General features: G+C 34.5%; 1 protein-coding gene across 1 annotated transcript in view; it reads left to right on the forward strand.

Annotated features, from left to right (window-relative positions):
- LOC150102928 (DNA excision repair protein ERCC-6-like) overlaps positions 1 to 24,046 on the forward strand; it is a 282,232-nt gene that overhangs the window by 248,062 nt on the left and 10,124 nt on the right. The window contains exons 16-17 of the mRNA XM_090397999.1: positions 14,422 to 14,544; positions 19,640 to 19,841. Of these exons, the coding sequence (XP_090254125.1) occupies positions 14,422 to 14,544; positions 19,640 to 19,841 (325 nt within the window). The remainder of the gene's footprint in view (positions 1 to 14,421; positions 14,545 to 19,639; positions 19,842 to 24,046) is intronic.

Consider the following 24,046-nt stretch of genomic DNA (forward strand, 5'->3'; position numbering starts at 1 on the left):
TTGAAGTTTGCCCACATAACACTACTTGAAACTGCCCACCAATCAAGAAGTTTATCTTCAGAGAAAATACGTCTCTTAAGTTATAGATTTTTCAGTTGTTAATTTTGAGACATGTTTTGCAAAATATGTAAGCAAACACCTAGATTCATTTTATACATGCCTGTAAGTACGTATTAAGGATGTTTGCAAACAGTTTTTGCTTTTGATATGAATTCAAATAGTGCACTATTAAAAAACATGCAGGCTGTTTGTGTGACAAACCATTGAGGCATTACTAAGTAATGTCTCAATGCCATTATTACTAAGTAATGCCCCAATGCCATTATTACTAAGTAACCATCATACTGCCACTCCAAATTTCATAGTTAGGGTTACACACTCTGATAAGAGAAGCTCACTGGGCATTCACCACACACACACACTCATCTATCTGCTCAGTAGAGGATGTAGCATGATTCGTTGCTCCATGATACAGCTTTCCTAGCTCCCACATCCTGCTGTACACACTCTTTGCATCATTGAAGACAGTGCTGCATGTTGGTTCAGGTAATGTGGGGCTTGCATATCGTGGTCATACCATGGAAATCCATGTTGTGAGCCTTGATTCTGAATGTTTTTGTGTGGATTCATGTCCCAGTCAATGCCTGGAATTCTATAATCAGTGCATTGGCTGACAAATGGCGATTTTTACATATCCTTTGTAGCACTGTACAAAAAAAAAACCCCATGTTTTTTGTAAATGTGTTGGGTCGTTCCGCTGCAGGTAGCACTTGCAGTTGACTGTGTACTTCAATCAGTGATACCATACTCAGCATGGTATCAATGATTGTTGACCTGGAATGGCCCAGTTTGTCAACAGTTTGCTGAACAAATAGGCTAGGCCTGCAACATGACATCCTATCACAATGCCTCTTTCAAACTTTGTCAGTTCCCTACTTACAGCCATTTCATCCAGACATAGTTGCACTGACTTGGGAGCATCATATTCCTCCAATTTATACTGGCTACAAACATGTGACTCTTTACATGGCATGATTCACCTTTCCCATGGGGTGTTCATTGAATTTTTTCCAAGCAGTGTGCGTGTGCACTGCTTGGAAAAAATGCACTGTATATAATGTGGGTTATTGGAAAAAATGCATTGTATATAATGCACTGTGTGTGTGCATGCGTGTGCACGTGCACGCACACACACATATGGGGGGGACTGGAAAGTTCTGATAAGCATCTAGAACAAAAATTATATTAAAGCAACTGATATTACTACCAGAAAGAACATATCGTAAAACCCTTTAACCCCCATGTTTCATCAAATTTTAATGATTTGTTCTTTTTCTTTTAGAATATATAACAAGACATAAAATTAATTAATTTTTGTTCTAGGTGTTTACAGAACTTTCCAGAATCCCCTTGTATATAATGCAAAGCTTTCAGGGTGTTTGTTTATATTTGCAATACTTGACAAATAAATTTTTGTTATCAGTTATACTCAGGCATATATATAGACATCAATTTGCACGTGAAGTAACCTCATGATTATGTAATTTATACACTGAGAATTTGATTTCATTGCTGTGAGCATTCATGGCAGCATTACTGCCTAGGTATACTTTCAAATATTCTATAATGTAAGACAGTAATGCTTTAGAGAGGGAAATTATTATTATTATTTATATGACACTCCAAGGAGTCAAAAGACTCATCGTAATCCCTACTCCATCTATTAACACAATATCTATCATACATCTCCTTAAACCTATTCACTATTGGAGTGCTCACAACCACCTCTGGCAGTCCATTCAACTCATTCACCACTTTCCAAGAAAAGAACCTAGTCCACACCCACTCACCCTTACTAACCACATTCTTAGACAGCTTCCAAGTGTGAACCCTTGTTTTTCCCTTACTCCCCATGTATTAAAATATTTCTTTTGTGTCAATCTTATAGTATCCCTTTAGTAACTTATAGAAACTTATAAGTTTCTATCATATTCCCTTTCCTCTGCCTGTTAGTTGAACTCTGCAACCCATACACCCTCAATATATCCTCATAGGAAACATTCCAAAAATCTGTCAAGCTTAGTCACTCGTCTCTGAATCCTCTCCACTACCTCCTGATCCCAAAGAAATGCAGGTGACCAAATCTGTGCACAGTAGTCAACATGTGGCCAAATCATAACCTTATAAAAAGGGATAATAACCTCTCTTTGCTTATCAGTGTGCTCTTCAGCATCCAAATAATCCTCTGAGCTATTTTGCCAGCTCTTGCAGTATTCTTCTGAATTTCAAATCTCTATCCAGCATCACTCCCAGATCCCTAGCCTCACAAATTTCTTGTAAACTAGTACCATCAGTATGATGCGAAGTGCAGGGCTGGCGGAAGCGGGTATGCGGTGCATGTGGGTGCCGCTGTGAAGGGGGCGCCGCTGCCGCCGGGGCACCATTCATAAGTTCATTTGTAAGAAACAAAATTTTTAGCATGAAAACAAAAAAATCTTAGAATGATCAATATTAAAATAAATGCTGGCCTAATACACTGAATAAAAATTTAAAATAATTGTGTACTGCCGCCTCTTTGATCAGCCGGCTGTTTACAATTTTGCAGCGAGAGCAGGCTAAATGCTTGCCTAAAGAATGTTATGTCTACTGCAGTCTATCTAAAGTGAAATGGCGAACGGATTTTATGCGCAGAAACGAATTTTCGTACAAAACATTTGTTGCTAGTTAACCAGTCATATGGTATGCATCTCAGTAATCTACTGACAGTAGCGCAGTGCAGACTATTATTTCATCTCTGTGTCATGTTGTGTAATAATTTCTTGTGGGTATAAAATAGAAATGGAATCAGAAATTAAAAAAAGTTATCCGGTGCACAAAATCGTAAGCGTCATGCTGCAAAAGAAGCAGATGTTAAGAAACAAACTGGGGCTCTTAATAAATTTGTTAAAATATTCTGATGCAGATTATAACCAACTCGATACATCAGAAATCAGCATTGAAGAACAGTGTACATCATCCAGTTTTCATGAAAGTACTATTGCAACTATTGAACAAGATAACAAGATGCATGATTTAAGTGAAAAATAGTTAGGAGAACATTTAGTTGCAGTTTACCAAACTAACACATTGTTAGTCTCTGTAAATTTAGAAGATCCAGGTGAATGGAGAAATACTGATGAAAAATTACGAGTTGTTTTAATTGAAATGGGGCGTGTTCAAAAAAAATATAATATATCCCAGAGATACATATGGTCATAAATATGGCGACACATATTATAATTGAAAAATGGAAAACAGTGACCTCGTGCCAAGAACATGGCTCATTTATCTGAAACTTTAAATTCTGTTTTTTTTGCTTTTGTTGCAAACCTTTTGCACCTACCGAATCAAGTAGTCTTGTAAAAGGCTATAACGATTGGAGAAATGTAAGTACAACTCTGCATATACATGAGACTAGTTTAACTCACATGAATAATGGAAGGAAGTTGATAAAAATTTAAAAAACAAAACTACTATTGATTGAGAGACTCAATGGAAAAGAAACATTGGACAAATGTTTAGAATGCTTGATTGAAATGATAAAATTCCTTGGTAGCCAAAATTTAACTTTTCGCGGATCACCTGATAAATTATATGAAAGGAATAACTGCAATTTTTTAAAATTAGTCGAACTGTTTGCGAAGTTTGATCCCGTTATGGAAAATCGTGTTGAAAGAACCCTACAACGAAACAATAGAGTACACTATTTGAGTACAGACAGTCAAAATGAAATATTGGAAACTTTAAGTAATGCAATCAGGGATACAATTTTATTATCAATTCGAAAATCTAAATATTATTCCATAATTTTAGACTGTACACCTGATGTAAGTAAAACGGAACAAATGACCATTATTATTAGCTTTGTTTCCTGTGACAATGGAAGTGTTAAGATCAGGGAAAACATTTTAGGTTTTGCAGATATATCAGATTCCACAGGACGTGATTTATGCAGAACAATAATGGAACAACTGGACAAATAGAACATTCCCATTGATGACATGCGAGGTCAAGGGTATGACAAAGGGGCAAATATGAAAGGGAAAAAAAATATGGGCTCCAACATTTGCTTTTAAACAAAAATCCTCAACCTTTTTACGTGCCATGTGCTGCTCATACTCTAAATTTAATCATTAACGATTCAGCCAAAGTGAATGCAGATACAATTAGTTTCTTTGCAATTATTCAAGAAATATACAATTTCTTTTCATTCTCTTACAAACCTTGGGCAATCCTTTTAAAGTTCGTAAAAAAAATTAACATTGAAACAGCCATCAGATACGTGATGGGAAAGTAAAATTAATGCAATCCACCCTCTACGATATCAGTTACGAGAAATTTACGATGCACTTTTTGAAATTTTAAATAATGAAGATTTTAATAAAGAAACTCGGCATGAAGCACAAACATTATGTGATAAAATAAAGGACTACAAATTTATTTGCTCTCTTATAACTGGCCATGATTTACTTAACAGAATAAACCCTGTGAATAAAATGCTTCAAGACAAAAATATGAACATTACACTTGCTTTAGAATTTATCGAAAACTTAAAAAATATTCTTACAAGAGTATCGATCAGATACAAATTTTAAAGAAGTTCTAAAAACGGCAAAAGAACTGAGTGAAGAGGTGGATGGAGAACAAGAATTTAAAACTGGTACGGAAGAAGACACAGCAATTTGACTATAAGCATCATGACGAAATGCCACAATTGCCAGAAGATAAATTTAGAGTAAATGTGTTTTCTACACTTCTAGACGTTGCAATGTGTTCGTTAATAGAACGTTTTGCAACTAAAAACATATTATGATAATTTCAATTTCTTGTATAGATTACCACAAATTAATAACAAAGATTTACGTAAAAATTATGACGATTTAGAGATTCTCTTGAAGGACGGCGACAATAAAGACGTAAATGCAATAGAACTATATGATGAGCTATGTACTTTCCAGGATATTTTTCGGAAGGATAATTTAAATATTCAAAACCCTTTCGATGTTCTTAATTTTATTTTGTCCAATAATTTATCTTTCCCTAACTTTTCAATTGCTTTAAGAATACTATTAACCTTCCCTGTTAGTGTAGCGAGCAGTGTATGTTCCTTTTCTAAGTTGAAATTGATTAAAAGTAGATTTTAATTTAAAACCTACTTAAGAACAGGTATGTCACAAAAAAGGCTTGTTAGTTTGGCGTTAATGGCTATTGAAAATGATACATGTGCAGAATTAGACGTTAAGACCATTTTTCTAATTTTATGAATATGCAATCAAAAACTCGAAAATTTTAATTTAAAAAAATGTCAAGTATATTTATGTAATTTAATTTATTTTCTGTTATTCTGTAAAGATGTTATTTTTTGAATACTTATATTAAATATTCTAATTATTTCTGAATTCTTTTCTTATTTTCTCATCTATCTTGAGTTTCTTTTATTTTCCTAAAAGATAGTTCCACTTACAAAAATTATTAAAAAATTTTTACAAGTTACTAAGAATTTAGTAACTTGTAAAATGCAAGAATTTTTTAAACTTTAGTTCAAATAAATATTAACTAATTAAAATTCATTTTAATTTTGTTAGCGATTTGGGTCGGTGAGAAGGCTATAATCCCTGTATCATTATATTCAATGATTAAAGTGAGGTGGCATTATCAAATTTCCTTTAACTTTTGAGAATTTTTTGAATATTTGGGTTTTTAATGATTATCCTGCTTAGTCAACACCCACAGTTTGTTACATTTAGCGAACCATCGTGTGGCTGTTCTGTCAAAATTTATTTAAGAAATTTCAAATAATTTACATTTTTATTATCATAAAAGAACCACAGCTGGATCATTACAGGGGTGGTTAGACAGACATTGCATGCGGGAGGCCGACTCTGACGAAGTGTATAATCTTCTTATCACAAAGTGCATTACTTACTTGTTTAAGTTAAGGGATATTACATCCCATATTGTTTCTCAGCTGAATAAGAAACTCAAAACAATTTCATGCCGAATATAGAAATCATATAAAGTTCGGCGATTCCAAGCGTAAGCAAATACCTGGATAGCAGCAACTGACCCTTAAGGTAGTGCAAGCTGAGGCAACTCATAGCAAAGGTGGAGCAAGCTCCGATCACTATTCTTGATATTTACCCATAATGTGAACTTAGCTCCTAGGAGCTGAGTCTTCCGGCTCCGTTGTTTTAGGCTCCTTTGCTGTTTTGCCTATAACTAGAATGTCATCCTTTTTTTTCGGGTTCAGGTTTATTTACTGGAGTAGTTGCTGGGGTTGGCGATATAGCACCTCCTATTCATTCTGCTTGTGTCTTGTTGGAACAAACGTCTACCTTGTGGGTTGTATTTCCACATTTCAGGCAAGGTGCCTCACATTGGCCTAGGGCATGTCCTGCCACCCTGCAGTTCCTGCATTTGTTATTGGGGCAGTCTGCACCTAGGTGTTCGAGTGATCTGCACTGAAAACATTGCTTTCTTACACCAGGGTAGTTGACTACTACCCTGGCAGAGCCTAGAAAAACAAAGTTGGGGACCTCGGCCTTCATCTCCATAAGGAAGGTCACCTCGCCAGTCTTCCAGTCGGGGTAGTCAGCATCGTTGGTGATTTTGACGTCCCGTACGTCTCCCCATTTTGAGAAAACCTTTTTTATTATCTCACTCCCTTCCTCAAGATATTCTACAGGGAACCTTTCTATTCGTAGTGTCCTCAGTAGACTTCCTACTACGAAGGGTAGTAGGAAGTCTACTTTTTCCCTTCACATTCTACACCTGCCATTAACTTATTCCTGGTTTCTATATCTTTCACAACTATCTGGTATCTGCCTGCTCCATAAGGGGTAAAACCAAATATCTTTTGTGCCCCTACTATGTCGGCGAGGGCTCTCGCTAACTTCCTCTTCGGTACGTTGACGCCTGCCTCTATACCGAGGGTCTTCACTTGCGGCAGAAATTAAGTCATTTGGAAGAGAGAAAAATATCTCACTATGAATTAAGTTCCGAAAAAGTGGATAGACCTTTAAACCAGGGCCAAGCTTTCCCCATTTGCAGAAATCTCCTGCTACACTATGTAGAGGCGGAAGACTACAAGCAGGCACAAGGCAAAAAGACAGGACAAAAATAACTAAAAAAAAATTCTCAGCAAGGCTGTAAGCTTCTGGCAGCAGGACTGGAACATGCAGCTCGCTTTCAGATTCGCTGGATCGGGCACTCCTCACAAACTGGATCGTGAACTGGAACTCATCAGTAGGTAGACCTAATTAATACCAAGTTTGTAGTGAACAGAACTTACATCCCTTCTATGAGAATTGCCAAGTGGTGTCCTAATAAATTACTAAATATATGAAGAGCCAAAGGCTTCAATTCGGTGACATATAACTTGTTTAAGTTAAGGGATATTACATCCCATATTGTTTCTCAGCCGAATAAGAAGCTCAAAAGAGTTTCATGCCGAATATAGAAATTATATACAGTTCGGCGATTCCAAGCGTAAGCAAATACCTGGATAGCAGCAACTGACCCTTAAGGTAGTGCAAGCTGAGGCAACTCATAGCAAAGGTGGAGCAAGATCCGATCACTATTCTGGATATTTACCCATAATGTGAACTTAGCTCCTAGGAGCTGTATTACTGTTCTACATTATGAGAGAAGGTCACTACCCAGACCAGTTTCAACCTTCATTGAGGTCCCCTTAAGGGTCAGCTGCTGCTATCCAGGTATTTGCTTACGCTTGGAATCGCCGAACTTTATATAATTTCTATATTCGGCATGAAACTCTTTTGAGTTTCTTATTCGGCTGAGAAACAATATGGGATGTAATATCCCTTAACTTAAACAAGTTTTATATCACCAAATTGAAGCCTTTGGCTCTTCATATATTTAGTGCATTACTTACATTTTACAACATTGAATTGGCAGCCATTGTTCTCTGCCCACACTGCCAGTTTATTTAAATCATCTTGTAAGATATATACATCTCCTTTGTCAGCTATTACGCTCTCTAGTTTTGCATCACTGGCAAACAACTGAATGTCCCCCATCAAATCTTCTGCTATATCATTAATTTACATAAAGAATAGTGGTCCTAGTACAGAGCCCTGGAGCACTTCACTAGTCTCCCTCATTTGCCTTGATTCCACTCCACAATAGTGTCTGTCTGTCCCTCTAGTGTCTGTCTATCAGCCATCCCTATCCATTCCACCAACCTTATATCCATTCCCAACTTATTTGCTTCAATCTATTGTCAAATGCCTTTGCAAAGTCCAGCAGCCTTTTGTAGCCATTTCCTTTATCCAATTCTGCTGTCACCTTATAATATGTGAATAAATTACTGAGGCAGGACCTAACTTTTACAAAGCCATGCTGCCCTCCTATGAAGTATCATATTCCATTCCTGAATTTTACTTTTAACTAACTTTCCTGTTCTTTAACCACTACTCCAGAGATACTAATTGGTCTGTAATTTGCTACTTCTTTCTTGGAGCCACCTTTATGTAATGGAACTGTCTTACCTTCTTTTCTTCCCTTGGAAACTTGCCAGAGTTGAGACTTAGATTATACAACTTTGTCAGAAGCACTGCCAGTTCACTTGCACATTCTTGTAGCACACAAGTAGGCATACTGTTCACCCCTGCTGCTTTATTAACATTGATATTTTTCAGTATATTGAGTATCCTCCAGTTCATCTGCCTTAGTGCTCACATCAGTCTCTGTCATCTCAGTAACTGCAAAGTCACAAGTCACCACCTGGATGATACCTTGCAAAGTGATCATTTTGTAACTGAATTGTTTCTTCTGCTTCTGTCACTTCCCTACCATCAGCACTGAGTAAAGTTATCTTTCCATAATCATTTTTTCTCTTACTTGCTACATATCTAAAAAAACTCTTTTAGATTTACTTTGGCCTGCTTAGCTTTTTTTTTTTTTCTCCGAAATCTGATTTAGCCTTCCTTACCATACTAGTTTCCCCTCTTATTTGTGCTTTATACTGCTCATGGGCATGCTGATCATCTTGGTGTTTATATTCGTTCAACAATGCTTTCTTTTTGCTAGTGATCCACTTAATTCCAACTTGTTTAACCTCCTGATCCTGGGTCAGGTCAAAATGCTTTCCATTATAATGGAAAGCACAATGGAAAAGAAATTCTAGCAAAATCAATTGTTCTCGCATAAAAATAAAAATTAAAAAAAGTCTTACATGTACATATGTTGTTTGGCTATAATATGGAGGAAGTAAGGATGTAATTTTTCAACTCCAATATGCCACCTCAAAAGGAAAAGACATTGTGCATATGTACTAAAAGAAATTATAATCTAAGGCAAAAAAAAAAGCATAATATATGCATATATCCTTCTAGAAACTCGGATTGCATATTGAGCCAGGTTTACATTGACATGTGCATGACGTGTATTCATATCTTGAGTTGGCATTATCATCCCGACTCATATTTTATGAAAGTATGTTTTATCAGATGGTTAAATTTGTTAAGATGGTCAAAAGTTTGATCTCTTGAGGAAACTATTTAGGGTGTAAAACAAAAAAAAAGCTGAAAGCACACCCCAACTCAACATCATCAGAGTTAAAGATCGGTACTATCAACATAAGAAGCCTGAATGGCAAAGAAATGGAGCTAGCTGAGGAATTAGATAAGTACCAGATCGACATAATAGGGGTAATTGAAACAAAAAAGACAAAAACTGGTGAGATCTTTCTGAGCAATAAATACAAAATGTTATATTCAAGCAATGACAATCAAGGAAAATAAGGAGTAGCCATAGTATTCAACACAAAATACGAGGCTCATCTTCTTGAATGGCAGGCAGTGTCAAGTTGAGTGATGTGGGCAAATATCAGAATGGGGAACTGGACAATGAGACTTATTTGTGCTGTGGTCCCACAGAAGGCTCTACTAAGGTAGAAGGGGAGGAATTTTTTGATGCTTTAGAAAAAGCAACTGACACAATGAAAAAGGAAAAGTTGGTCCTTGTTGGGTATCTAAATAGCAGAGTAGGAAGTGATTGTCAGACATACAAAAATGTTTTGGGAAAATTTTGAGAAAAGAGCAAAGCTAATAATAATGGCAAATACCTGTTGGATATTTGCTCAGGACATGGACTGGTTATTACTAACACCATGTTCCAACATAAAAATGTGCACAAATTCACATGGAGAGAAGAGGCAAGGAATAAGAAAAGTCTCATTGACTATGTTATTGTTGATAGCGATGTTTACTCCCTGGTGCAGGACACCAGAGTGTACAGAGGATTTGAAATTGGAAGCGATCACTATTTAGTCTTGAGCAGGATAAAATTGAATTTCGTATTGAAAAGAATGACATGTAAGAAAGTTTTAAAGCGAATGAAAGTTGAGCAGCTCTCATTTTAAAAATTTTATAGAATTTACAACTGTGTTAAAAAACTTTTTTATTATCCCGACGTTTCGATCTTCAAATCAAGATCATCATCTGGAGCGTACATAAGTATACAGAACAAGCTGAGTTACATCATTAACTGTAAGCAAGAGAAACAATGATTGGATCACATGTTATTCTATTGGCGTGACCTCTGGTGAATAAAAAAATAATAATAAAAAATAATAAAAAATAAATAATAAAATAAAATAAAACTTTTTTTACATCAAGCTAAATTCTATTTATACAATGACAGGAATAAACATTCTTTTAGACGGTTTTCTTTCAGAAATATTTGACGACCATGGGACGATGACGATGTTTTCGCGATCTGGTCACATGGCTGCCAGACATTAGACACATTCCTTAGCCACCTAAACAAACAACACAAACGCATACAGTTCACAATTGAAATTGAAAAACACAACACACTTCCGTTTCTCGATACACTTGTCACACGTCTTCCCTTGGGCAATCTTTCCTTCACAGTTTACTGAAAACCAACACATACGGGACAATGTATACACATAAACTCCTACCACCACCCAACACAAATACTAGGTGTCATCAACATGCAAAAAAACAGGGCTCAGACTATTTGTTCCAGTGAACAGGCACTGAAAGACGAGTTTAAAATTATCAGTAATAACCTACAAAAAAATGGATACAACCAAAATACTATAAACAAAATTCTCTACAAAACCACAATAAAAAAACAAAGACAAACCACACTACAGTAAAACTATAACCATTCCCTACATTAAAGGAATATCAGACAAAATAAACAGAGTGCTACAAAAGTACAACCTCAAAGCCACCTTTTATACCTCCTGCAAAATTAAAAAACTTTCTCAACTCATCCAAAGACCCACTCCCTCCACTCGCTCACCCTGGAGTATACCGGATTTACTGTACTTGCAACATACCATATATAGGAGAAACAGGACGCAGTATTCATATTAGACAAAAAGAACATAAACAACACATTAAATATAATAATTATGGTGAAGCTGGCCTTTCTGATCATGCCCTGAATACCTTACACAGAATTGACTGGAAAACCACCAGCTGTCTACATCACACTAGAACATGGTATGAACGGAAATTCAAGGAAGCCTGCGAGATTATCAGCAACCACCCCAATCTGAACAACAATGATGGTTTAAAAATCTCAAACATATGGGAGGCATATATTCGACCTTCCTCACCAAGAACAACTATTAACAGGACTGTAGAAAATCCAGTATTGTAAATCAAATATAAGGAATTGTAATACTAAAAATAGGACACCAATTGTTTCTGAAAGGAAACCATCTAAAAGAATGTTTATTCCTATCATTGTAAAAATAGAATTTAGCTTGATGTAAAAAAAGTTTTATTTTATTTTATTTTATTTATTTATTTATTTATTTTTTTATTCACCAGAGGTCATGCCAGTAGAATAACATGTGATCCAATCATTGTTTCTCTAGCTTACAGTTAATGATGTAACTCAGCTTGTTCTGTATACTTATGTACACTCCAGATGATCATCTTGATGTGAAGATCGAAACGTCGGGATAATAAAAAAGTTTTTTAACTCGGTTGTAAATTCCATAAAATTTTTAAAATGAATGCTGATCGCCATGTAACCCTAAAAGAAAGGATTGAGCAGCTCTCAGATGTGAACTGTAGAATAAAATACACAAAGATTATTGAAGAAAAAATGAAAGAGTTTGAGAACAAGAACTGAACTTTGGAGATTCAGTGGTAAACCTTGAAGAAAACCCTGATTGATTCAGCCAGAGAGGCATGTGGTGAGGCTGTCTGCAAGGATAGAAAAATCAGAACTTCATGGTGGACACAGGAAGTTAAAGAGGCAGCGAAGGAAAAGAAGAAAGTCAAAAGTTCTTGGGAAGTAAGTCAGCTTATGCTCTTAGAGAATACAGCGACAAATGTAAGAAAGCTAAACAGTGTGTAAAACTAGCTAAACAAAAGTCATTGGAGGACTTTGGCAAGAACATAGAAAATAAATATCAAGAAGGTGGTAAGATATTCTGGAGGTTTGAAGAAGCTTAGAAATGGAGGAAAGATTGCTGTAAAAGGAGTTAGAGATGATAAAGGTGACATGAAAACAGGAGAAAAAGATATCCTTGACATATGGAGTAATTATTTTGAAAATTAGCTAAATGAAACAAGCAGTGATAGCATAGTGGTAAAAAAACACTCAACAGGTATACAGTCAGGAATACATATCCATACTTGAAGTAGAAAAAGCCATCAAAGGCTTGAAATGTGGAAAGGCAGCAGGAGTAGATGATATTCAACCAGAAATGCTGAAGTATGGTGGTATAAAAGTCTTACAGTGGTTGCACTGCATAGTTCAGAATGTCTGGACAGAGGGACGAATTCCTGATGATTGGATTAGAACTCTAATAGTACCCATATATAAAATGGGAAATAAAACTGAATGTGAGAATTACAGAGGTATTTCTCTACTGAGTGTTCTGGGCAAAATTTATGCCAGTATACCTGAGAAACGGTTCAGAAGGATTGTGGAAGAAAAGCTTGGTGAAGAACAAGCTAGATTCAGGCCAAATAGAGGCTGTCAGGATCAGATCTTCACTTTATGACAGTTGGTCGAGAAAGTATGGGAATATAACGTAGATCTGTATTTAAGTTTTTGTCGATCTGGAAAAAGCATATGACAAGGTGCCAAGAGAGAAGCTATTTAATACCTTACAATTATATGGTGTCATTGGGGCATTATATCATGCAATATTTAGTCTTTATTAGAATTGAAGGAAGTACAGGAAGATGGTTTAATGTTAAATCTGGTGTGAGACAAGGATGTACATTATCCCCTCTGTTATTCATTATCTATATGGATCACATTATGAAGCAAAGTGGTATTAAATATGATATCAGAATTGGAGATGTTAATGTCAGCTCTTTGCTTTATGTGGACGATGTTATACTTCTAAATAAATCCGCTACAAGTTTGCAAGATTCCCTGACTAAATTGAATAACTGTTGAAATAGATATGGTATGAAGGTCAGCAATAAAAAAACAAAGACAATGAAAATTGGTGTAATCATTGAAAATGTCAACTGTGTTTTGAATGGGGAACCTGTGGAACAAGTAAAACATTTCAGCTACTTAGGCACAATTTTTAGTGAAGATGGTAAATTAAATATGGAAATAGATAACATAATCAACAAAGCTGGTATGGTTGGAAGTCAATTGAATAAATTCATATGGAATAAGAGAGAAATTAGTTGGAACACTAAATTAGCTGTGTACAAGACAGTGTTTAAACCAATTTCAACTTATGAATCTGAGAGCTGGGTTAGAAGTAAAACACTTGACCAAAGACTAGAGACCACAGATATGAGAGTCCTGAGAAAGATTATAGGCATGAACAGGTGGCATCAATGGCAATATCATATTAAAAACGAGGATATTAGGAAAAAACTTGACATTGTCAGCATCCAGGAATGATCAGCAGAGCTAATCTTAGGTGGTGTGGTCACTTAAACAGAATGGGCGAGGAAAGATTAGCAAAACAAGTGTTCTCTGCCAGGTTGGCAGGAAAACGATCTAGAGGAAGACCAAGATATAGGTGGATTGATACGGTATAAAGTGCCTTAGATGATAGAAATATAAGATCTCATAATAATATTGAAGTCTTGACAAGTAACCGACTGATTTGGAGGAAAATTGTAGATAGGAAGTTAGTAATGAGTTAAATTTTTCTTGAAGTACTATCATATCCTGTACATCCCTTAAGGTACATGTCATGAATTTGATGATGATGAACAAAAAAAAGGCCACTGAAGCTATGAATGAATTACTTGTCATGCAGAAGATATGGAATCATGATATATATATATGTATTCCTTATTTCAAGTTTGTCTTGTTTTAAATTATAATTTCAGATTACCTTTATATGCAATAAAAGTATTAATTTTTTTTTCTTAAATTTGAAACTAGTGTTTGAAGGAGAAAGAATAAATTATTTAATCAAGCAAGAAGATGACGATCCTAATAATGAAGAACATCAAGAACAGCAAAAACAAGATGACTATATTCTTCACAAGCTTTTTAAAAAATCAGGTAAGTCAAGTAGCGTCATGGTGAATAATTGTGAAAGAAAATGACGTAGATACATATTTAAGATATGACAAGCTTTAAGTGGGGTTAGCAGAACAATTTCTAAAATGCACAGCTGATATAATAGGCATTTCTTAGACTAAGACAAATAAATGAGGCAAAATCCAGAATAATAATAATCATAAGATGATTTTTTTGGGACATTAGACATGAGAGAAAAGAGAGAGTAACTGGGAGTGTTCAACAATAAACGGAAACATAAACATCTTAAATGAGATTGATTTGAGTGTGGATAGATTTTTTCAGTGGGGAAACTGAAAAAATATGGAAATTTCTAGCAGGTAAAAAGTAGAGAAATTTTTCAAATCATCAAAAATGATTTTGACATTAAGAAAAGCAATTTTTTTTTTTTTTTTTTTTTTTTTTTTTTTTTTTTTTTTTTGTTGAAGACCTAAATAAATAGCTGATCAGAGAATGAATCCCAGACATATAAAAATGTTTCAAGAAAAGTAGCAGGGGAAAAAAAAAGAGCAAAGCTAATTAATAGTGGTAATTAAATGCTACATGGTAAATTAAATGGTAATTAAATTAAACGTTGGTGTGCATAAGGGTCAAAGCTATTTAAATGAGAGGAGATCTCCACATAGTCTTCAAAGGAATGCGAAGAACCGATCAGGACTTCTGACCAAATTTCTAATCCTCGCCTTCTCGTAGTGCACCCTGTTAGGTATCTGCCAGGGTACTGAACGGATGAGGATGGGCTGACAATTTGGGATTTAACTGACCAAATTGTATTCTTATTGATTTTCATTTTAAAAATTTTATGGAATTTACAACCCTGTTAAAAAAAACTTTTTTTTATTATCCCGACGTTTCGATCTTCACATCAAGATTATCATCTGGAGTGTACATAAATATACAGAACAAGCTGAGTTACATCATTAATTGTAAGCTAGAGAAACAATGATTTTATCACATGTTATTCTACTGGCGTGAACTCTGGTGGAAAAAAAATTTTTTTAAAACTAAAATAAAATAAAAAATAAATTTTTACATCAAGCTAAATTCTATTTTTACAATGACAGGAATAAACATTCTTTTAGATGGTTTTCTTTCAGAAACAATTGGTATCCTATTTTTAGTATTACAATTCTTATTTTTGATTTACAATACTGGATTTTCTATAGTCCTGTTTATAGTTGTTCTTGGTGAGGAAGGTCGAATATATACCTTCCATGTTTGGGATTTTTAAACCATCATTTTTGTTCAGATTGGGGTGGTTGCTGATAAACTCACAGCTTCCTTGAATTTCCATTCATACCATGTTCTAGTGTGATGTAGACAGCTGGTGGTTTTCCAGTCAATTCTGTGTAAGGTATTCAGGGCATGATTAGAAAGGCCAGCTTCACCATAATTATTATATTTAATGTGTCGTTTATGTTCTTTTTGTCTAATAGGAATAGTGCATCCTGTTTCTCCTATATATGGTATGTTGCAAGTACAATAAATCCTGTATACTCCAGGGTGAGCTAGTGGAGAGAGTGGGTCTTTGGATGAGTTGAGTAAGCATTTTAATTTTGCAGGAGTTTTAAAAGGTGGCTTTGAGGTTGTACTTTTGTAGTACTCTGTTTATTTTGTCTGATATGCTTTTAATGTTGGGAATGGTTATAGTTTTACTGTAGTCTGATTTGTCTTTGTTTTTATTGTGGTTTTGTAGAGAATTTTGTTTATAGTGTTTTGGCTGTATCCGTTTTTTTGTAAGTTTTTTTGTAACAGAATTACTGATAATTTTAAATTCATCTTTCAGTGCCTGTTCACTGGAACAAATCGTCTGAGCTCTGTTTTTTAGCGTGTTGATGACACCTAGTTTTTGTGTTGGATGGTGGTAGGAGTTTATGTGTATATATTGTCCCGTATGTGTTGGTTTTTAGTAAACAGTGAAGGAAAGATTGCCCAAGGGAAGATGTGTGACAAGTGTATCTAGAAACGGAAGTGTGTTATGTTTTTCAATTTCGATTGTGAACTGTATGCATTTGTGTTGTTTGTTTAGGTGGCTAAGGAATGTGTCTAATGTCTGTCGGCCATGGGACCAGATCGCAAAAACATCGTCAACGTATCTAAGCCAGTCATTGTATTCCTGTCATTGTAAAAATAGAATTTAGCTTGATGTAAAAATTTATTTTTTATTTTATTTTGTTTTATTTTTTTCCACCAGAGGTCATGCCAATAGAATAACGTGATCAAATCATTGTTTCTCTTGCTTACAGTTAATGATGTAACTCAGCTTGTCCTGTATATTTATGTACACTCCAGATGATGATCTTAATGTGAAGATCGAAATGTCGGGATAATAAAAAAAGTTTTTTTAACACGGTTGTAAATTCCATAAAATTTTTAAAATGAATGCTGATCACCGTGTAACCCTAAAAGAAAGAATGTATTCTTATTGGCTTAAACAAAAATTTCAAATGATGGTACAACATGACAGAATTTCATGTCAGCTGGGGTGTCGCCCGGTTAAACATGACCCCCGTTGTTTTTGCCATGGGCAAACAGTGAAAAGTCAGCTTCTGGAACAAATCCTAAAACTCACCCCAACTCAACGTCACCAGAGTTCAAGATTGGTACTATCTCCATAAGAAGTCTGAATGGCAAAGAAATGGAGCTAGCTGTGGAATTGGATAAGTACCAGATCGACATAATAGGGGTGACTGAAACAAAAAAGGAAAAAATTGGTGAGATCCTTCTGAGCAATAAATACAAAATGTTATATTCAGGCAATGGCAATCAAGGAAAAGAAGGAGTAGCCATAGTATTCAACACTAATTACGAGGCTAATCTTTGTGAATGGAAGGCAATATCAAGTAGAGTGATGTGGGTAAATATGAGAATGGGGAACTGGACAATGAAACTTATTTGTGCCTATGGTCCCACAGAGGGTTCTACTAAGGTAGAAGTGGAGGAATTTTTTTATGCTTTAGAAAAAATTTGGAGAAAAGAGCAAAGCTAATAATAATAATAATAATAATTATTATTATTATTATTATTATTATTATTATTATTTGACAAGAAGTAAAAACACTTGACCAAAGACTAGAGACGGCAGATATGAGAGTCCTGAGAAAGATTAGGGCATGAACAGATGGCATCAATGGCAATATCATATTAAAAACAAGGATATTAAGAAAGAACTTTATATTGTCAGCATCCAGGAATGCATTAGCAAAGCTAATCTCAGGTGGTATGGTCACTTAAGCAGAATGGGAGAAGAAAGATTAGTAAAACAAGTGTTTTCTGCCAGGTTGGCAGGAAAACGACCCGGAGGAAAACCAAGATATAGGTGGATTGATACAGTAAAAAGTGCCTTAGAAGACAGAAATATAAGACACCTGATAATATTGGAATCTTGACTGATAACAGATTGATTTGGGGGAAGAGTGTAGATAGGAAGTTAGTAATGGTGGTAAATTTTTCATGTACTACTATCATATTCTGTACACCCCTTGAGGGTATATATCTGGAATTTGATGATGATGGTGATGATTAAATGTTACTCTCTCAGGATATAAGCAATCATCATTAAATTTGGCATTAGTGTTGACCAGTTGTTCACCTATAAAAAGTTGTATACCTATAATACTGATGTATTAAAGGTGTACAACTTTTTATGAGTCAGATTCACATTAGTGGAATTTATACACATAAAAATGTGTATTATTAGTTGAAAAATTAGAGGATAAGAACAATGCGAGGATGTCAGTCATATCTTTGATGATGGTACCAAGGTAAAGGTGAAGCATAGAAGGGTTCAAAATTGAAGTTTGCATGCAAAAAAGTGAAAGCACCAAGGAAGAAGTTGACCACATAGCCTTGAGCAGTTATTTGAGCTGCTATTTATGGCTCAGATTTGGTCCTTTCATGCCATCCAGTCCTTTCATAATCAAATTGGATTTGTTGGTGGGTGTAGACTGAGAGTAAAGCTTTTCTGGGTTTTTCTAAGAAAAGAGAGTTTTTCTCTGAGGTAAGAGTTTTTCTGAGTCATTTGATGCATGCTGAATTTTTTCTTGGTTAACTTTGGCACACTTTAACCAACCAGTGCTTTAATGATGATTTGTTGAAGCCTTCATTCTAACAAGGATTATTTCAATTATTTAGTCAAAGGGGGTATTTTGATCTGTAGAGTATGAGCAGTAGACCCTGGAAAGAAGCACTAGGAATCACTGAGATCATCCCATATAGGACATGAGTTAGTGAATGGCTGAGCAAAGGACTTACCATAGAAAAGGAAATACAAGATTATGTTCTGAGTCATCCAGAAAAGAGCTGATATCAATATCTGAAAGAAGAACTGGTTAAGAAAATGTACAGTGTGTTGGGTTGAAGGTGAGAATGATTTGGTATTCTTTTGGGTAGATGGACAATTTATGTTAATTACTAATAGCAAATACATTGACATTTCTTTTGACATGATTAGTGAAATTGGAGAAAGGAAATCAGTTTGAGTTATGAACATAAAGTTCATAAGGAAGATGACTTTACTATTATTTCAATGACAGAAAATCAAACTTCAGGGAGCAATAAATACAGCAAATGAATGCAGCAATATTTCAAAGAAATTTTCAGCCAGAAAGATAAATAAGTTAGAGGATTTGAAATTTGGCAATCTCAGATATGAGATGTTGAACATGATGAATGCACAAATGTCACTTGTAATGAAAATAACTTGAAAGAAATTAAAGTTTTGAGACTGTCAGTTGATGTTCTATGTAAAGCAACAGGTCTAGTTTAGATGCCTGAAGTAGCAGAGTTCATGACCTATTTCTTAGTTAAGGCCATAACTGTTTGTAAAGGTGATATGGAAGTGTTTTTGGATGGATTTTTGTTGTGCTTTGTGATTTTGTTATTATTTTTTGATGAAAAATCCTTATTTGTGGAAACAGGCTTATCTATGAGAAGATGTGGTTGGCTTGGAGAGGGTATATATGTTGGGTATTACTAGCCCTTCAGTAGTCCTGAAGTGTGTGTGTGTGTGTGTGTGTGTATGTGTGGTATTATGTGATATATCAGCTTATCTAACTTAACACATTATTATATGCAGGTGTTCATTCAGCATTGAAACATGACATTATCGTGAATTCATCAGACCCAGATTATTTATTGGTTGAAGGTGAAGCAGAAAAAGTGGCTAAAGAAGCTGTCAAAGCACTTAAACAATCACGACGGCAGTGTATGCAGGCTAGATATGGTGTTCCAACATGGACAGGCTTAAATGGAAAGTCTGGTGCTCCCCATGTGGTCAGGTAATAAAATTTAGTTCACTTTGGTTTATAAGAATAGTGAATAAGTAATTAGTTAATCTTGATATCATAACCTATTAAAGCAGAAAATAATATCTTGTTTTATTTGGTAGTCAAGTAAGCAAAATGGTATTCACTTTTGAAACTTCACAGTTTTTGAACCCTTCATCATGAGCATTCTTGGTGTGCATTGCTTAAAAGGCATAAATTCTGCCCAAAGACCACCTTCCCCCCTATATATATATATATATATATATATATATATATATATATATATTTATTTATTTATTTTTTTTTTTTGAAACAGATTAAATGACTATTTAATGACAGATAAAAAACAGAAAAACTATTTTAATTTAAATAAACTGCACAATTAGTTTCATGTTCTTAGAAGACTTCTTTTGGTGCATCTCTTCATTGTTGGGCATGTGCACACATTCAAGGTCTCATGAATACCCAAGTTGGATAGCAGCACAATGAAAAAGACTACATATACCTACCATATATATCAGTTCCATTTCACCAAAATTAGCCAAAAATCTCAAAAAATATAACATCCAGACTTCTTTCACTCCTCTACTTAAACTCCATTACTTGCTCAGTATGCCCAAGCAAAAACATAACCTGAAATATCCCAGCATTTACTCTGTTTGGTACAACTGCAAGATGCCTTATTTTGTCCAGACCGAAAAATTCACTGAATTACATCTAGAGGAACATAAAAGAGATGTCACATATGGCAGAACTAGAGCAAGTGCTCTGTTGAACCATGTCCAGAATTCTACTGATGTTATGATGAATTGGAAAGAAGAATTGTAGAATCTAAAGAAATCATCTTCCATCCAGCACATCTCGACAGTAACCTCAGCTTGAATATGTGCACATACCAAACAATGAAGAGATACGTAGAATGGCTTCAAAGGTTAATACATTAATGCTTTAATGCAGGGGTGGGGAACCCCTTGCCCATGGGCGAGATTTCGTCTGCGAGTCTATTTCAGTTCACCCCTTTGCTGATGTACTCATATGTACATGCAAATAAAATTTTATAATAATTTAAATTTATTAAATTAAATTTATTTAAATTTAAATAATTAAATATACAAAATCAAAAATAACTATATTACATAAAATATGATCGTCATACATCTGGCAACCATCAAATCGAGACCAGCCATTAAAATAAAAAGAAATCAGGAGCATTTCTCGTGGGCAAAGTTCAGCCTTTCTCTGATTGGTTGCTTCCCAACTACCACCATGACATTTTCCCACGTGTCAAAATGTATTGACTTTTGACTTTGTTTTTCTCATGCAGTACTGCGAGTGCCTTGTTGATAACTTTATTCAGTTTATTTTTTTAAATGACAAGTTGTAGTGAAAAGCATAAAAGAAGTGGTGAATGTGCTCTGTTTTGTGAAAAATGGACAGAACTATACTTCTTTATTGAAATTAATGAAAAGTGCATTTGTCTTATTTGTAACAAACATGTTGCTGTTTACAAAACATATAATCTTGAATGACATTATTTGAGTAAGCATAAGAAATATGAAAAGTTAAAAGAATCAGAACGTTTAGACAAGATAACGAAAGAAAATATAATCAAAAGCCAATCTCTTTTTAAAAAGCTTATTCAGGAAAGACCATCTGTAACTCAAGTTAGTTATGCGTTGTGTGAACAAATTGCTAAAAAACTTAAAACCCATAATGAAGGTGAGTTTGTGAAAGATTGCATTTAAAAAGCTTATTCAGGAAAGACCATCTGTAACTCAAGCTAGTTATGCATTGTGTGAACAAATTGCTAAAAAACTTAAAATCTAGGTGAGTTTGTGAAAGGTTGCATCCTTATTGCCGTAGAGATTTTATGTCCAGAAAAACTGAGTTTGTTTAAAAATATTAGCCTATCAAGAAGAACTGTTTCTGACCATATTAAAGATATCGCTGATGACATCCAAACTTCTTTGAAAGTAGATTCAGCAGAATTTGTGTTTTACTCATTAGTCATCGATGAGACTACTGATCTGTCAAATACTGCACAAATGGCTATATTTATAGGGGGAATAATTACAGATTTCAATATACGAGAAGAATTTCTTGCTTTAAAATCAAGGGGACAACTAAAGGTGAAGATTTATTTGAAATGGTCAATTCAGCATTAAAGGATTTTGATTTACCATATGAAAAATTGAGTGGTCTTGCTACAGATGGTTCTCCATCCATGGTAGGCCATGAAAAAGGGCTCATGGCTCTGATTAAGAATGAATTTAAGAAATGTCAATTGAACCCAAATACTTTAATTGTATGCCACTGCTTCATTCATTCATATGGAAAATCTATGTGCAAAGTCACTCAAGATAAACAGCGTCATGAATGTAATAACAAAGGACATTAATTTGATAAAAAGTAAAGGGTTGAACCACAGGGAATTCAAAGAATTTTTGCAAGATCTTGAAGCTGAATATGGGGACTTATTGTACCATTGTGAAGTTAGGTGGCTAAGTAGAGCTCAAATGCTCAACCATCTTATGAACTTAAAGATGAAGTAAAATTTTTCTTGGACATTAAAGGTGCCTCCCATTAAAGAATTGGAGGATGAAAAGTTTCAAAGTGATTTAGCATATTTAGTAGACATAACTAGTCATTTGAATAATCTAAATTTGAAATTACAAGGCCCCAATCAGCTAATGACTTCTTTGCTCAATCATATCAAGAGCTTTGAATCAATGCTTCAATTATTTCTTACCCAACTGAAAAAAAAAACTGCTTTACACATTTTCCAAAATTAAGTGAACACGATCCAAAATCAACAAGTGAGTATGTTGATGAGTGTCAAAGTGTTTTGAATCAATTTTAAAGGAGATGTGAAGATGTAAAAAATCAAAGAATTGAGTTACAAATATTTGAAACACCTTTTGATATACACCCTGAGGAAGCTTCCGATTCCTTGCAATTAGAGTTGATTGATTTGCAGTGTGATAATACTTTGAGATCAAAATATAGTAATCTGCCTATATTGGACTTTTACAAATCTATTGATTCGGAGAAATTCCCTTCTTTAAAAAATAATGCCTTGAAAATAGCTTCTCACTTTTCTACTACTTATCAATGCGAGCAATTTTTTTCAAAATTAAGTCTTGCAAAAAATCGCCTTCGTACAAGACTCACTGACGAAAATTTTTTTCAGGTCATTATTTAGTAGTCTAAAACAGAAATACTAGCAAAATGGAGAAAGGAAGTAAATAAGAAAAAACAAGAAATTATTTAGAACAAGTATACAAAGTATATCTATTACAAGAAGAAAGCATTAGAATGTTATATCAATCATTAACAGATTATCTCTTTCCTAACTTTAAATTTCTCAGGAAATGACAATGTATATTAAAATATTTATTAAAATACTTTAATTAAAAAGTCATAAATTATCTAAAAGAAGCCCAAATCATTGAAGATATAGAAGAAGAATGAAAAACTTTAATAAAGTTCATCCATAAAGCAACTTCTTGAAGTACTTTGAAAGAAAAATAAAATATTAAAAAGAAAAACATTAAAAATCTGAAAAACAGATATAAAAAAATGCAATAAAAGAAAAACAAATGGCATACAAATCACTCCTTCAAAAACATACCAAAATTATTTTATGAATAATTTTGGAAAATTATTCATAAAATAATAATTTCATTAATAAAAAAGAAGAAGACATACATGTAAGACAAGATATAGTCTTCCATGTATGTCTTCTAAATATTAAGGAAATATTTAGGAAATTAGGAAATTAAACAACAAAGAAAGAGATATAGCACAGATCAACATAATACAAGAGAAACAACAGATAGAACATTATAAGAATTTATGGTATGACCCAAATTTAATAACCTATCCTTTCTTATCCATCCTAGGACAGGTTGAGTCCTTCACTAATGAGGGGGCTTACGATGAATTAATGCAGCCAGTTCATCACTGCTCTGCTTCATCCCCTGAGGGTTATATTCATATGACTGAAATCTGTGTGTATTCATGGGGCCGGTTGGCCTGCTTGCAGGAGGAAAAACCCCAGATAAAGTAGGGAGAAAAATCCTTCTGTCCATGTCCAAGACCAGCTAACTTGGCTATGGCTGAGAAAGATCCTTAAGCTCCTCACGTCGGAGACGACAGGAATCGAACCCAGAAAACTCCTTTTGCAGGCATATTGTTGCGAAGCACATAACCACTAA

Source organism: Typopeltis vanoorti, chromosome 9 (assembly GCF_054136105.1).
Source record: "Typopeltis vanoorti isolate ZY-2024b chromosome 9, IOZ_Tvanoo_1.0, whole genome shotgun sequence".
NCBI lineage: Eukaryota > Metazoa > Arthropoda > Arachnida > Uropygi > Thelyphonidae > Typopeltis > Typopeltis vanoorti.